At 34.8% G+C, this 16766-nt stretch overlaps 1 protein-coding gene across 3 annotated transcripts in view; it reads right to left on the bottom strand.

The window, feature by feature from the left end:
- LOC127867563 (uncharacterized) overlaps positions 1–16766 on the bottom strand; it is a 74080-nt gene that overhangs the window by 1816 nt on the left and 55498 nt on the right. The window contains exons 5-7 of one of the 3 annotated variants that reach the window (XM_052408834.1): positions 16223–16318; positions 15167–15270; positions 14395–14466 (exon numbers count right to left, since the gene is read on the bottom strand). In XM_052408834.1, coding sequence (XP_052264794.1) covers positions 15167–15270; positions 16223–16318 — 200 coding nt within the window. In that variant the 3' untranslated portion in view covers positions 14395–14466. Of the gene's footprint in view, positions 1–14394; positions 14467–15166; positions 15271–16222; positions 16319–16766 lie in introns of those variants that run through there. The other 2 variants (XM_052408836.1, XM_052408835.1) reach the window with 2 other exon arrangements.

Genomic DNA, 16766 nt, shown 5'->3' with positions numbered 1-16766 from the left:
TTACCTGCTGCATTCGAGCGGCTGCATTTGATTGTAGCGGTCTTGACGTTGCCGTCGGCGTGACAGCCGTTGGTTGTTGCTGTTCTGCTGCGTCTGTCGTCTAAAGAAAAATAAGTATATGTTCCGTAGGGATGTCACCCTTTATGTACCAGTCCCCTTATGTACCACCCCTTTATGTACCACTATCTGATCCTTTATGTACCATATATATAATATATAGAGATAAATAGTATATGGTTTAATATGAAGGTGTGTTAATAATGAAATGTATTTTGTGACATATTATTTATGAATTTAGAGTAATATATTGCCATAGATTATATTTTATGCCAGCTTGTGTGTCAGTGACTATCTTAGTATAATTTATTAGCCCCAGTAGTAATATTCTTACCTGAAATTAAAGTATATTATAAAAATCCATTTGTCACTATCTTATCCTGACTAAGTCTAACTAAACTGTAAAAAATAAAATTATTTCCCTTTTTAATCATATTTAGAGAATGACCTTAATTTTCAAACTGTGAAAAATCAAAAAAAATCCTTTAATCATGTTTACAAAAAATATAACTGGTGGTGTCATCAAAGGATGTCTATTTGTGGTATAAATAAAGTTATTAGGTACCTATGTAATTATAAAATTATCACGTTCATTTTCAAATAAAAAATCAAAGACAGGATAAAGAGAAAGTTTTCACAGGTTTCAAGTAATTAAGGTAAGTGTTGTTGCTCAATTGTTAAAGTGTGTATATATGCTGGTGATATTCAATATGTAAAACCATACCAACATTATTTTTTATGTAAAATTAAATAAAAGTATAAAAGTTTAAATGTTGTTGTTAATTGGTCTAATTATTTGAGGAATGTGTCACTTCTGAAGAAGGACCCATTTGGTTTGGGATGTTTACTAAAAAAACATGACATTTCACACCTGGCATAGGTGAGGAATGTAGAGCTGTTGACCACCAGACAATGTCATTAGTCTTCATTAGAGATACTGTAACCATTGCATAAGGTTCATTTCATTTAGCTTTATCATTTTATTTTTGCTATTGGAAATAAAACAATGTATGAATGTGAACAAAATTTCAATTCTTATTCATATTGAGAATTTTTATTTTATTTTGTACATGTACATTTAAAATTCAAATTTTTGGTTCTTTACAATTGAAACAAAATTAGAAATAACTACTTCTGTGAACAATTTCGACTTATAATTCTATTTTTTAATTTGCTACAGTTTAGATTCAAATATAGATTCAAATTTTTGGTTCTTAACATTACATTATGAATTGCAATAACAAAATAGATGTAACATATAATTTAGAAATATTTTACTTAGTAAGAACTGAGTTACTAAGTTACTCAGTTTTATTTAACTTTTTTTTTGGTTCTTAACATTAAATTATGAATTGCAAAAACAAAATAGATATAACATTTAATTCTGCAATATTTTACTTAGTAAGAACTGAGTTACTAAGTTACTCAGCTTTATTTAACTTTTTTCCACATTTTTAAAACTTTTCTGATAGCAAGAAATAAATGATTCAGTACAATGAATTGCAATGTTATAGTAGACAATATTTGTTTAACTCAAATTGACTCAATCAACACTTGTATTTGCACAGGTAATTAATGCCCATTCATACTGCTATGAATGAATGGACAACACCTACACAATATATAGGTGGTACATAAAGTCTCAAAGTGGTACATAAAGGGACTGGTACATAAAGGGACTGGTACATAAGGGGTCACACCCTTCCGTAGTTACAAAGAGGTTAAATTTTAGATTAACAAGTATCTAGACACGCCTCGTGTTCGCCCATTTTCACCAAGGAATAATTAATCAATTTCCCTTGGAAAATACACATTTAGATCAAATAAAGTCCATGTACATATTGTGTGTGTGTGTGTGTGTGTGTGTAAATGGTGGAAACCCACTACCCGCCTTACGTTACACACCAAACAACCCACTACATATTGGCAACTCACTACACAAAACCTGGTAGTGACTTTGACATTTTGCTTTTTCCTGCTAAATTTGACATTTACTTAAAAATAAATGTATTTTGACCATGGAATTGACTTGGCGGTTTGACTTGACTCGTTATAAACCCAAGGTAGTATAAATATGCATGAAATATAACCATTTATAACTAATTCAATCCGTTTACACCCAATAGAAACGCAAATATTCATATATATAGCGAGAAATTGAGTGCTTTTCGGTTTCCACATGAAGTGCTTTTCGGTCGGTAATTGCCGATATTTTCCATTTTGGGCACAATGTAGTATAAACATACAATCATATAACCATTTATTACTAATAAAACTCGTTAACATACACTAAAAACGATATATTGCATATATATAGAGAGAAATTGAGTGCTTTTCGGTGCTTTTCGGTGCTTTTCGGTGCTTTTCGGTTATTGTATGGACCGGCTAAACAACTTTGTTGCAGACTTAAATGTTTAGTGCAATAGGTAAATTTACAATTTTCCATCAGGTTCTTCTTCTTCCATGTGATACAATCATGTCTGCAATGAGACCTCAAAGAAAGAATTTCAAGAACTTGAGGCGATAAGTGGGGCGGACTTGTTTCTAAAACGAGATGAAGAAGTGTTTCCAGGCACCCAGAAAAAAGGTATGTGCATCAATGAAGGAAAGCATTTAATTGTGTGCAGATTCATCATATAGACAAGTTCATTGTTATATAGACGAGTTGATTGTTATTGCTTACAATCAGTTTTTCTCGCATGCACAGTCACTGGTTGGCAAAAGCGCTGGTTACTGATGTGGAAAATATATGCAGTTAGTCATGTTTTCATCAGAAAATAAGTAAGAACTTCTAAAATGAATGCGAAAACACAATAAATGAATTTAAGAACTATATCACACCACACCATAGTCTTTGGAATAATTGTATTGTTATTTTTTTAAAGGGGCCTTTTCACAGATTTTGGCATTTTTTAACTTATTCATTAAATGCTTTATATCGATAAATGTAAACATTGGATCGTAAAAGCTCCAGTAAAAAATCAAGAATAAAATTTAAAAAAGGAAAAGAACATAGCCCGGACCAGGTTTCGAACCAGTGACCCCTGGAGTCCTGCCAGAGTCCTGAAGTAAAAACGCTTTAGCCTACTGAGCTATTCCGCCGAGTACACATAGCTGACGTATTTTATACCTTATATAAGCAATCTTCGTAGTTTCACAAAATTTAACGACAAAAACAGAACTCTCCAAATTATTCAATCGTTTCGCGTTGCAACGCTTTATAATTTTTAGGTTTTAAAATCGTCAAAAGATGCATATAATGGCTATATTAGACCATGGTAAATGTTCAGTATTACTGTTTTCTCACAAATATCATAACTAAAACGAAAATTTGCGAATCTGAAACAACTTTTTTCAATTTTGTCAATTTACCAAAGCGTGAAAAGATCCCTTTAAATAATTAGCCTAAATGATTGAGGTTCACCGTCCATTGGTCTTCAACTTGGAAGCCCTGTCAAATGTTTTGTGCATATTAAAATCGTAATTGTACGTCTAATGTTTAAAATAAATGCGTAAACCTTCATGAAAAAGCCGTATTTATCTGGAGCTCTGTTAGTTTAAATATACTTGTAGTTCAGTGTGTATTTGTAATACACAAATGTAGGATGTAAATTAAAGAGTAAAATGAACTCTAGTGGAGTGTAACCTGCGTTGGGTTCATCTTTCGTTTTAAGAAGACACAAACTCACTAACTATTCCTTCCAGCTGAGAAACCCTAAACCTATTTGTAAGATCTGGTATTGAGGCAATTTACACAGAGTGTGCCAGTATTTTCTATTCTTACTGCCATAACAGATCTTGGGCCACACTTTGTTTTGTCACATATTTTCGCGACCTTCAAAATATACTTTCTAAATTTGCGTACTTGTTGACGTCAATCCCCTACACAATTCACTCCATACATTAGACACACACGCCATCACCATCACATGGCATACCAAATACCACTCAAGTCTTAAGGGCTTAAGGTGTTAGGTTTTGCACCTTTTTTTATCACTGTTGATTTTCCTGAGTGGATTGAGTAACTCGGGTAAGCTATCAATCTATTTCTTTTTAATCCCCCACGCATGGCCATAATGTATCAGTATTGAACATTATTATAAAAGAAGAAGAAGAACTTACAAAAGTCAAATAATTCATCATATTAAAATAATTACATCAATATAAAACATTATTTTATCCTTCAATGGACAAATAAATTAATATATATATAAATTTGGCGCATTGTAGTACACATATATACATATGTAGCAATGATTTCATCATTTATGTGTCAACAACTTACTCGATCAAAATAAATACCACTGATGTACAACAGGGATGGCATATTGACCGGTCAATTGAGAATTGACCTGGCCGGCGGTCAATATCCGGTTAAAACCGGTCAATACTGGTCAATATTGGTCAATACTGGTCGATTGAAAATTGTAGCATTTAAACATGACAAAGGAAGAATTTAAGCTATTCTATATTAAATCAATCATTGTTCTGTAATTGATAAACTTTTTTTGAGTTAGTAAAAGAAATCTTTAAAGCTGTAAAAATACTTCTTTATTATTTATGGAAACAGTCTCAAATACAAAAGAACTAAGGCATACATGCCAGACGTCCCGATCTGGGCGGGACAGTCCCGCTTTTGGGCCCTTTGTCCCGGCGTCCCGATACGAGACGATTTTTCCCGACATTCGTTAAAAACAATATAAGGTCTATAAGTTCCCCCAAAAAATCGCTTTTTGAGCTTTTTCTGGCTAAAACTTATCATCGCTAATCCCTTTATTGCCCCCAATTAACAACCCACTTCTACTACTCGAGTGCACTTGTGTTGTTTTTGACACCTTATCAGCGATTTATCGGCAACTTATTGATTGAATCAGCATTCACACCATGGTGTTTTTATGATAGGGGTCGCTAATTGCTATCGAAAGATGTATCGTACAGAAATTAACGCCACCTGCGTTTGTATTTCATTGCCCAATCAAGTCCAACAATACTTTTATTTTGTGTATTATACAACCTAAGGTGATAAATCCTGTCAAAACACCGATTTTGTACATCAAACAAATTGAATGATGACCAATATACATTGATGTTTTCAAAAATAACCTTTCGTTTTCGACTGATTTTCAGAAAATAGTTTGTACATATTGCATCAATCTAAATTTAGAGTCAATTTACGATTGGTTGAATAAGAACAGTTATCGATGCACTCACATCGTGTCACGCGATTTACATATGTTCAAGGGGATATCCCTGTACCAATTGGATGTCAAATCATTGGGCATACAGGGATACCCCTCATTTTAATTTATGGAGTGTGTTTACTCCCGGAAAATGGAGAACGTCAGTGTTCACGAAATTCTGAACACACATTTATCGTCAAGATTGGGCAGAAATTTAGAGTTTTTGTAAGTAATATACTAACTGTTGAGTATATAGAAAAGGTGAAATGATTGATCGTTTAAGGTGTCCCGCTTTTTGGTAAAATGTCCCGACAATAGTTTATGGAAAGTACCGATTTGGACACGAAAAATTATGGCATGTATTACTAAGGCAATATCTTTATCTCAGTGTATCACATCTGTTACTGAAGTATTATTGCTATTGTAGTTACCATAGTATTTCACTGATCTATTGATAGATCTATTTGATAAGCTGATGGACAAACAGAACTCTTGTGGTTTCTTGGGTCATTAATGATCTGGCCCCTAAGCCTTTATTGGTAATAAAATGCATGCTCTGATAGTGACAATGAAGAAAATCTGCCCTTAGGCTATTTCATTTCACTCAAACAAAATGAGATAACTTGCTATTATTGTTATTAATTTAATAGTTACTTCTAACTTGTCTCCTTTCTATATTGAGAGGGTTATCATATTTTAAAGTTCAAATGGTCTTCAAATGAATAAGCAATCAAAGTTCTTGATTTTGGCAACAAATAATGTTTACAATTGTGGGTCTACTCTAGACGCGTCTTTTCAATAATTTATTTCTTTTAATAATTATTTCTTTCAATGTTTTTTTTTTAATTGTTGCCGGCCTAGCTACGCGCAATTTGCGTACTTTGGGTTCGACGACAAACTATCGAATCAATCGAGGTTTAAAGTTTTAATAGATCGATTAAGGTATCTGAAATAGAAACAATTAATACATGCAATTAGGTATATAATCAAGATAATATATGTATGCATTCAAATGAAATACACATTAATAATGACTAGCGTTGCATGGCGGTGTGAATATTACTCGCAATAAGTTATTTTAATAAATAACTAATAAACACAACCGTAACCGTCAGATGTCTTAAATAACAATACAAACAATTGACAGATAAAATAAACAAAAGATTCAAATAAGTTACCTGCATGAATATAAAATGTCCTACACAAATAATATAATGTTTCAATCAAAGATTGAATGGCTGTCTGAAGCAACCTTCAGCAAACATCTGAATAAAGGATGGAAAGTGTATGATTGGTTGTTACGTGCACGTGCTAAATTAGGTTAAATTCAACTATATGTTAACTATAAAATAACTAAGACTACAGACTTTATATCAGAGTTACCTAAAACTACTCGACATGAATAACAAATAACTCACTAACGATAAATATGAATTTATACCCTGTGACATATTCCCCCTGCTTTAGAAATGTCGTCTCGACATTAATTTATATATGTTCTATAAATTTATAGAACTCGCGGTGATAAAACATATACGTTCATCACGTTACTACTTCCAAAGTTTGCAATAACACAAACACATGTTATCAATGATAAGTTTTATTATAAAACATTCAAGTACAATAACTTGCACATTTTTGTTCGTAATAACACAAACAAATGGTACGTATCCATCATAAATTTTATTATACAAACATTTAAGTACAAAATATGGCAATTTTTATAAAGACACATATTCACATCATTTTTTTTTAATAACTATTACTTATGCCACACTTCAGTCTATTAGCAAACACTTCACATTATCATATCACTGTTAGTCTTAACCGTTCATAGATAACACGAACCCGCAACATAGAAGTTCGGCGCTTTACATTGGCGATTCGAGCGACGTACACTACCGTCGTCATAGTTGTCACGTGATTGTGTCCGTCGTTGCGGTATAACGTATCTCGGAGCTTTTTGCTCTTTATTTTGATGTTGCTCCGTTATTCCTAATGGCAGCAACAAGTTTCAGTGGACACGACGTATACGTTTGGAGTGAGGTTGATCCTTCTTGACGTCATACACGGGAATTTCAGTATTTGGCTGGTCAATTACCACATATGGCACATCTTCCCACTTGTCAGCGATTTTCTGTTTCCCGCGTTGAGTCACATTTCTTACTAAAACCAAATCACCTGGAATGATTTTAGTGGCTCTAGCTTTAGTGTCATATACCCTCTTACTTTTCTCTGCATTTTGAAATGCGTTCTCTTTCGCACGACTATACGCAGTCGCCAATCTGTCGCGAAAATTGCGGCTGTACTCATTCTGGAACACCGTCCCATTATCGTTCGACGGTAAATCGAGTAGTGCGTCGATCGCTAACCTTGGGTGACGTCCGAACATTAAGTAGTACGGCGAATAACCAGTACTGGTATGAATTGTGCTGTTGTACGCATGAACCATCGGTGCAACTTCTAGTCGGATTTCTTGTCCTCCTCGAGTGTGGACAACATGTGCAGCAATGTCTGGTTAAATCTCTCTGTCATCCCATTACCCATAGGGTGATATGGAGTTGTTCTACATTGTTCAATTCCAGCTAACTTGCACAGTTCGCTTATAAGGCCAGACATAAAATTGGTACCTTGATCACTGTGTAAACGCGCCGGAAAGCCGTAATGCACAAAAAACTTCTCAAACAAAACTTTCGCTGTTGTTCTCGCTGTCTGATTTGTCGTTGGGAACGCCTGCGCATATCGCGTAAAATGATCGGTGATAACTAAAATATGCTCGTATCCACCTTTTGATTTTTCTAAACTCAAGAAGTCTATGCAAACAAGCTCCATTGGTGATGAGGTTGTAATGTTCACAAGAGAACTAATTTCGGCTGGAGTTTTGCTTCTTATGCATCGGGCGCAATTACTAATCTTGTCTTTTACAAAGCTTTCCATGCCAGGCCAAAAGAATCTTTGTTTGAATAATGATAGTGTCCGATCACGTCCTTGGTGGCCGAGGTCATCATGCAGGCTTGAAAACACTATCTCCCGTAATGCTTCTGGCAAAACTAATTGGCTGTACTCCTGCTCACATATCTTAGTTCTTCGGTATAAAACCCCATCCTTCAACTCAAGACTGGGCCAGTGTCTGCTATATTTCAAAACACGGTACATGAGTCTGAGGAAGATGATACAGAAGGTCTTGTGCCAGCTTGTAATTTATGAATAACCTTGGAAATTACTGGGTCGGCCAGCTGTGACTTTCTCCAATTGTGAGAACTCAGGGCGTATGTTTGCAAGACATCTTCTGGAACTTGATCACAAGCCTCAGGTTTGTCTTTTACAGGTGCGGATGTACTGAAACAGTAGGGCGCTTGTTCAATCCCTGCTGTTACGGCAGTTGTAATAGCAGCTATTGTTTCTGGTTGCACTACCATCCTGCTTAACCCATCTGCGTCGGCGTTGTTTTTACCTGCCCGATAACGTGTCGTAAAGGTGTAGTTTGATAACGCAGCAAGTCATCGTTGCCCTGTCGCGTCCAACTTAGCACTTGTTAGCACGTAGGTAAGTGGGTTATTGTCCGTTATGACCTCAACTTCCGCGCCGTAAAGATAGTCGTGAAACTTTTCCGTCATTGACCATTTCAACGAAAAAAATTCCAACTTGTGCGCAGGATAATGCTTCTCTAACGGTTTAAGTGAACGGCTTGCATAGGCTATGACCTTTTCGTGGCCGTCTTGGCGTTGATAAAGTACAGCACCCAATCCCTTTTTAAAAATTCTGTCCTCAGAATCAGCATGTATCTGGAATGTTTCCTCCATCTTCTTAGTCAACCAACTAAGTTCCTCATCTATTGAATCCATGTCACTTTCATAATCGTTGCCATGTTAATCATCAGTCTTTAATCCAACAGTTAATCCAACAGCACCATCAACATCATTATCATGGTCAATTTCAGTCCTCCTTTCATGTTCCATTTCTTTACAGTTGTGCTGTAATCTTTCTCCAACAGTTTCTCTTCTTAATTGTTTATGCTTAACATCATTTGCATCATTCACATCGCCATGTTGGGCTGTTTTGTTTTCTATTCTCATCTTTATCAATTCATCTCTTTGTCGCTGAATTTCACGAATCTTTGAGTCTCGTTACGTTATTTTATTCAGCATTTCAATGTCCTTTTGACTTTTCAACTCTTGTTCCTTTAATGTTTGTTGTTCTTTATGTTTCTCCCTTCTTTGTCTCCTTAATTCTCTATCAGAATCCATTTTCAAATAGTTATATTCACACTCATACCAATTTCACACTAAGCACTAAGTTATGATATTGATCCGAACCATATGCAGATATCAAAGTCTTCTCTTTAATTCACTTCTCTTCACAATATTCTTTGCACTTTACAACACAAAACAATTCATTCAAAACTAGTATGTAATTAGTATTTGTTCAACTTCACTCACTCTAGATTCAATTTCATAATGTCAACCAGTAATATTAATCACTTGTCGTTAATATTACTTTCAATGCAACAATTCACAATTAAAACTAATCTCCCAGTGACTATTTCACTTCAGTCGTACGCACTAATCTTTAATAACACTTTATAAAACACACACTTCAATTTCATCAACCTTTAAATTCACAATTCATAACTTCAGGTTTACAACAGTTGCCTTTCTTTTCAACTCAAAATAATACAATATACATGTAATACAACACTAAATCACTAACTTCAATAGTGACCAATACATCTAATTCAATTTTAACACCTATGTATAATAGTAACCTTACCTGTCATATAACACAATAATGAATAACAAATAACTCACTAACGATAAATATGAATTTATACCCTGTGACATTATCAATGGAAAATAAAATATTGTTTCACTTTTTTGTTAAAGAAATCCAGGCAAGAATACATGACAAGTAAGGGTTGTGTCAAAGGTGCGCTGTAAGGCCCTATTATCAGTTTTGGGTGCCCTAACCTGTATAGGTGAGAAGACTGTGAAAGACTGCGGAGACAGTGGGGCATGAGGAACAACTAATACACAGTAATTGTCAGGTTCTTGTTGAATCAAGCACAGAATTTTCTGAGCATTCATAATTCGTTAGAATTGAAAAAAAAAAATCCAATCGACTAGAAAAATCCAATTGACTAACTTGACTCATTTGCACAATTTTGAGAGATTGGCCTACAGATAACATGAATAGGTATAAAATAGTGGGTATTAATAGCTTAAGACATTATTGGCAACATGTCTGTTTAATTTATATTATCAATATTGTTTAATTAAGCATGGAATATTAATCAAAATTGGGGGTAAAGTTCAATCGACCAGTAATGACCAGTTTGGGAGTATTGACCGGGGCTGTTTTAACCGGTTTTAACCGGTAAAAACTGCCAGTTAAAACTGGGGGCGGTTGATTGGTGCCAACCCTGATGTACGATGAGCCTTCTATGTTTGTATTAAGGATAATTTTGAAACTAGAATGATCGTAATAATTATATAACATGCTTACAAGGTCATCCTTATATATTAAAAAAAAAACAGAAAGATACAGGTTATCTATACTATATGAGTGATGATGGTGATGATTATGATGATGATGCAGTTGATGATGATTAAAAGTGCAAGCATTCGCTGATTGCATTAAAACATTTATGTTTACTGAACCATCGGCTCCGTTATGTCCTGAATAAAATACATGTATATTTTCTTGAGTACCAACTGCAACTTACAAATATAAAAAACATTCACGGCAGTATTTTTTTGTGCAGGCCTACTGGTCTTAATGGCAATTATAAACGCATTTAGTTTAAGGTTCATGTAGAGGCTTCAGTTTGAAAAATGTGGAACCCCTAGCATTAAACTCAAATTTGACTAAACGAAGAGTGCCACATTGAAAATGTTTACATATTTGCTTAAAAGGGTGGTTTTCCTTCAAACTGCTACCAATTTTGTGCAGCAAAATCTTATACCATCGACAAAATCAATCAAAATAAAAAGCGATTTTAACGCAAAAATAGACATTATTTTCAAAAATCTGAATGAAGTTTATTCAACGTTTTTCGGCGGAAAATTATATAACTAGTTAATAATATCGACATTGATGAGGGCAAGTTACGCTTAAATAATGAAACTTAATGGAGATTATTAAACAAAGGGAACTAACTCAGCTTTTTCAGTAAAGTAGTCAAAATGGATCGTATGTTTTCTCTTTTTTCATTTATTTAACATACGGAAAATAAACGTGCGCCAACTGCTGTCATAATTTTGTCACTTGCATTCTGCGTAGTTACATTATGTTTACTGTCTGTTGCTAACTGCCGTTGTTAATGACGCTTAGTGGCATATCCGATTATGACTGGTTACAGGAATAATGAACACACAAACATTGGAAAGTCACCAAGCATGTTGCAACAATCATCAAGTATAACCGAAAAGACAACAAGCATGTTCGAATTTTCATGAAGCATATTAGAATTAACATCAGGAATAATGTATATATTCACCATCAATGATGTAATGTTGCCACAATCATAAAGTATAAACGAATAGACAACCGGCATGTTTGGAATTGTCATGAAGCATATTAGAATTAACATCAGTCATAATGTAAATATTCACCACGAATGATTTTTACCGAAATACCGTTCCATATATACCCATGAAAAGGAATATAACACAATTTCCTAATGAGTCATGATGTATTAAACTATCTTGGGAAATTATTCCGCTTGAAATGTCTGGCTATTGATGAGCAGTTCGGAGTAATGTTGCACAACATCTTCAACTTCGCGTGGCACTTCAGCCAGCGTCAACACCAGGGCACATGTGTTAACCCGAAGCGTGTCCCCAAATTCCACATCAATAACTTTATGGAAGCCCACTGCCGGCATTGTCGCTGATCCCGTCAGCCACATCAGCACGTCATTCGGCTGTAGCTTAACCCCGTTGACAGATGCAGTTGATCCTGAAATATAAATAAAATTGCGTTTTGTACAATAATTGTTTCCCAGTTGTGTGTGTGTACATGCGTAAACGAGCGCTTACTTCGTTTTGGAATTAGCTATAATTATATATCAACAACATAGCATAAAACATATAGAATGTCGGCAATATGATTCTTAAACTTGGACGAATTCATTTAATCTATCATAAATGTTTCACACCAAAAGTCCATTATGCTTTATTTAAATCCCTTCATTGTAATGCTGTAGGTAAAATTGACTTCTTTCTACCACATAACAGTTAAAAATTGTTTATTTTGGTGGCCGTTTCTAATTTTGGCGGACATTTTTGGTCTGTAAACAGTATTAGATTGTGTCATTCAATTTAACATAGATATGTAGCAAGTTTAAGCTTTATGTAATAAACATAAGTCCGGCAACGATTATACAAATCCCGACAAATCAATAAGACTGGCTATACTAAATTGTAATGCTGTGCCTCGTATTGTCATACAGTTTAGCAGTATTGCAAAATTTTATAGAAATGACTTAAGCACGTACAGGGCAGAATCCCCTGGTATTTTGCATGTAAAACATTGACACATTAACATACTTAAATAATTATATAAATTAATATGGGTGCTCTATTGCATTTCAAGGCCTGAAATGAATGAAATTATGTGCTATTGCAATGATAACCAATTAATGCAAGCACTCGCGCTTATAATGATACTGTTAGTTGCAACAATATATCTTTTAGTTGCCACAATATATATATATATATATATATATATATATATATATATATATATATATATATATATATATATATATATATATATATATATATATATATATATATATATATATATATATTGCAATACGATTTCTATGCAGAGAAATATATAACAAAACGTTTTGCGCGACAAACCCCCTTGTTAAGATTTTTCGTTGTAAGTTAATATTTGGACACACTGTGACAGTCATCCCATGTGTTCATAATGTTACATAATACGTATGATCTACGCTGTAAACGTTTATTATCTACCTTTGGTAGCTCGGAGGAACGTCAGAAAACCTTGAGCTGTCTGCTGATCAGTTTCTGCATGATTCCCAGTCCGATATCGGAAATGCAAAAGCAAGCGAACTGCTTCTACAGTCACCGGTTTTGTTCGGCCGCTGAATATGCAGTAGCTATCATCAGGCCTCAAACGCAGCAACTCAAGGACCTAAAAACATTGATCAGCAATGTGTTGAACTTGATACGATTTACTAAATCAAAAAGTTACAAATCAACGAGCTATTTTTCACAGCGGGGAGCACAGCCTCTGGCTGGGACCTCCGGCAAAAGATGGCGCTATTCTTCTTTACTACTTAGTAATTTCGCACGAAGAGAAATTTCAATGGATGCAGAAGGGTCAAATATGGGAAGGATAAAGTAAAAGGTTAAGCAGTTTTTTTCAAAATAGGTGAAAGTGTCATTGTTTGTATGACTTATTTTAAAGAGTTCGGCATTAATTCAATTAGCAGTAGGCTGAAAGACATATCTTACCATCGACAAACTGGTCAAGCTCAACCCGACTGCTCTCAACCAGGTTATTGACTAGGGCACCAACCAGGGCTGGTATGAAGCTCTTGTTGAAGCTGGTGGATGGGATTAGAAACCCAGCAGTACAAGCTTCATCAAACATCTGTTGGAAGAGTGTTTGTGCTGCAGCGTCACTATCGGCCTCCTTCATCTGAAAGTTCATACGATCGACATTACACGGTGCTTCCATTCTTTACTTACATTATTGTAACTACACATGGACGTTTTCAACTAAACAATTACAACCGTGCCACCCGGCAGCGCAGCGGTAAATACATCCAAAACTAGAACATGGACACTCCTGCTCAAACCGACCAAATAGAACAGAAATGAGACAAATTCACAAACAGAATAATGCTTGGCAGTTAACCTCCAAACAATTAAATCTTCGGAAGGAGACCTATGTCCGGTTTCGAGCCTATCCTTGACCGTTCTGATAGCATAGGCGGCCCTGCAGTGGGAGCCACACTACCATATCCTGACTGTTATAAGGCATGCAGTTATATAACTATTTACTATATCGTCACAATTTCAGACATCCTTCTGCAACCATCACATGCAAAGTAGCATAACAAATATACAACCGTATACACAAGAAAGCAAAAAAGACACAGTTACATTTCAACTATAGTTACCCTGAACTTGTTGACGTTCTTATTTCAGGTACCTCAGTGTCTCCATATTCGTCTTCTGGTTGAGAAACATCCCTTAAATGAAAGGAAAAAATAAAACACAGCAAAATACTGTTTTTACTCTATTGGCGAGTTCACTGTAGCATAATTGTATTATTTATCTAAAAATACGGTACCAGGTTTTTAAAACAATGGTTACAATGTTATTTCATAGTTAACCCTCACGGATGGTTTGTTAAAGAATTAATGGACAAGATGATGTAAATGTTAATTGATACGGTGCTTTCATATTCTCTATAAGGCTAGTACACACAATAATCCGAAATTGTGAGTATATCTAGATTCTAAATTTAATTCATTTTAACCAGAAATAAACCACTTAATATGCATATGTCTACAAAATTCAAATAACAGAGGACTTCGTTTTCTTAGGGTATTACTTTGCTCTAACAGGTTCAGTTTTAGCGCGACATTAAGCTAGTTTGAAGTGGAGAAAGACACATGCTGCAGTTAGTCATCTGATATCATTTATTGAAAATTAATCCCAATCCGATATCCAAATATAACCCTACGTCCCTCCCGGAGTCTTTCTTTCAATGAAAATCTGATCGTCGTCACCGGAGTATGTTCATACATAGAGAGAAACAGTTGTTCACAAAGCAATCTCGGACACGGGGGACCCCCTTCCTCTTGGGCACGAAATTTCACCCAATGGCCGGAAAAAAAGTTAAAAAAAACACATTTTTTTATCGTAAAAAACAACAACAACATTTACCTAGTCACATCTATCAACGTCCTTGTGGAGACCCGGAACTGAACTGTCGGCGTCCCTGCGTCGACAAACCCTGTAGACTGAACAGTCTGGTGCTGTTGTGTTGCCTGTTGTATAGAAATGTATACACTGAGAGTCAAAAGTAAATTGATCAAAATACCCAAGCTTTCTTTAATTAAAACTATCTTTAAGTGAAATTGAACTATGCGTGAGGTGATCCAAAATTAAATGAGGACTACGCCTATATTGTATTATCACTACAAATAAACGTTTTTACAATGGAAATAAACATTTTGCAACGTAATTTAATACTTACAGACTAAGCTTATGATGCAAATTCTACACAGTATTTACACATTATTTGAGACGTATAATAAGCGTTACTAAAGCAACATCAGGACGTCAAGGTGGGGAGCGTCTTTTGATAAGTTTTATATAATATACAATATCGCCTATTTGAAAGCGGATGAAACAACTTAAAAAGTTACATGCGACCTCTATGACGTTACCGACAACATGTGCTAAAATAACAGTCTGAATTCGGCACTACTTGGTAACACAACAAGTTGCCAGGTGTTATTTAGATTGCCTAAAATTTCGCTTTTTTAATGCTAGTCGGTGTGTTGTATGAACTATGCATCAATATACAACATAACACACCTATTGTGTTTGAACCTCATCGAAACTGTACTGTAACATAGCAGCGGGGAATGGATCGCTTCAAACTAATTTTATCAGTATTATTTAAATATCTGGAGTCTGACTCCCAACTATTGGCCTTTTTCTATCATGATGTTTGACAATGTCTAAAATATTATCAATTTATTGTTCAAACTAGTTCGAATAGAATCAGGTTAGTCGGAAAATATTAATTTAATAAGCTGCAGTACGGTAGCCTCAGTAGACATGTTAATACAGTGTCATGACGTCGTCCTGCTTTTACGCCCCCCCCCCCCCCCCCCCGCGTTCCCGTACATGTACCATACCATGTATGTATATTTCAAGATTCATGCATTTTTACATGTCTATCAAGTATAATTAGACCGTAAAATAAGTTACCTGCTGCATTCGAGCGGCTGCATTTGATTGTAGCGGTCTTGACGTTGCCGTCGGCGTGACAGCCGTTGGTTGTTGCTGTTCTGCTGCGTCTGTCGTCTAAAGAAAAATAAGTATATGTTCCGTAGGGATGTCACCCTTTATGTACCAGTCCCCTTATGTACCACCCCTTTATGTACCACTATCTGATCCTTTATGTACCATATATATAATATATAGAGATAAATAGTATATGGTTTAATATGAAGGTGTGTTAATAATGAAATGTATTTTGTGACATATTATTTATGAATTTAGAGTAATATATTGCCATAGATTATATTTTATGCCAGCTTGTGTGTCAGTGACTATCTTAGTATAATTTATTAGCCCCAGTAGTAATATTCTTACCTGAAATTAAAGTATATTATAAAAATCCATTTGTCACTATCTTATCCTGACTAAGTCTAACTAAACTGTAAAAAATAAAATTATTTCCCTTTTTAATCATATTTAGAGAATGACCTTAATTTTCAAACTGTGAAAAATCAAAAAAAATCCTTTAATC

The sequence above is a fragment of the Dreissena polymorpha genome, chromosome 2 (assembly GCF_020536995.1).
Source record: "Dreissena polymorpha isolate Duluth1 chromosome 2, UMN_Dpol_1.0, whole genome shotgun sequence".
Taxonomy (NCBI): Eukaryota; Metazoa; Mollusca; class Bivalvia; order Myida; family Dreissenidae; genus Dreissena; species Dreissena polymorpha.
This window is presented reverse-complemented; position numbering and strand designations above follow the sequence as displayed.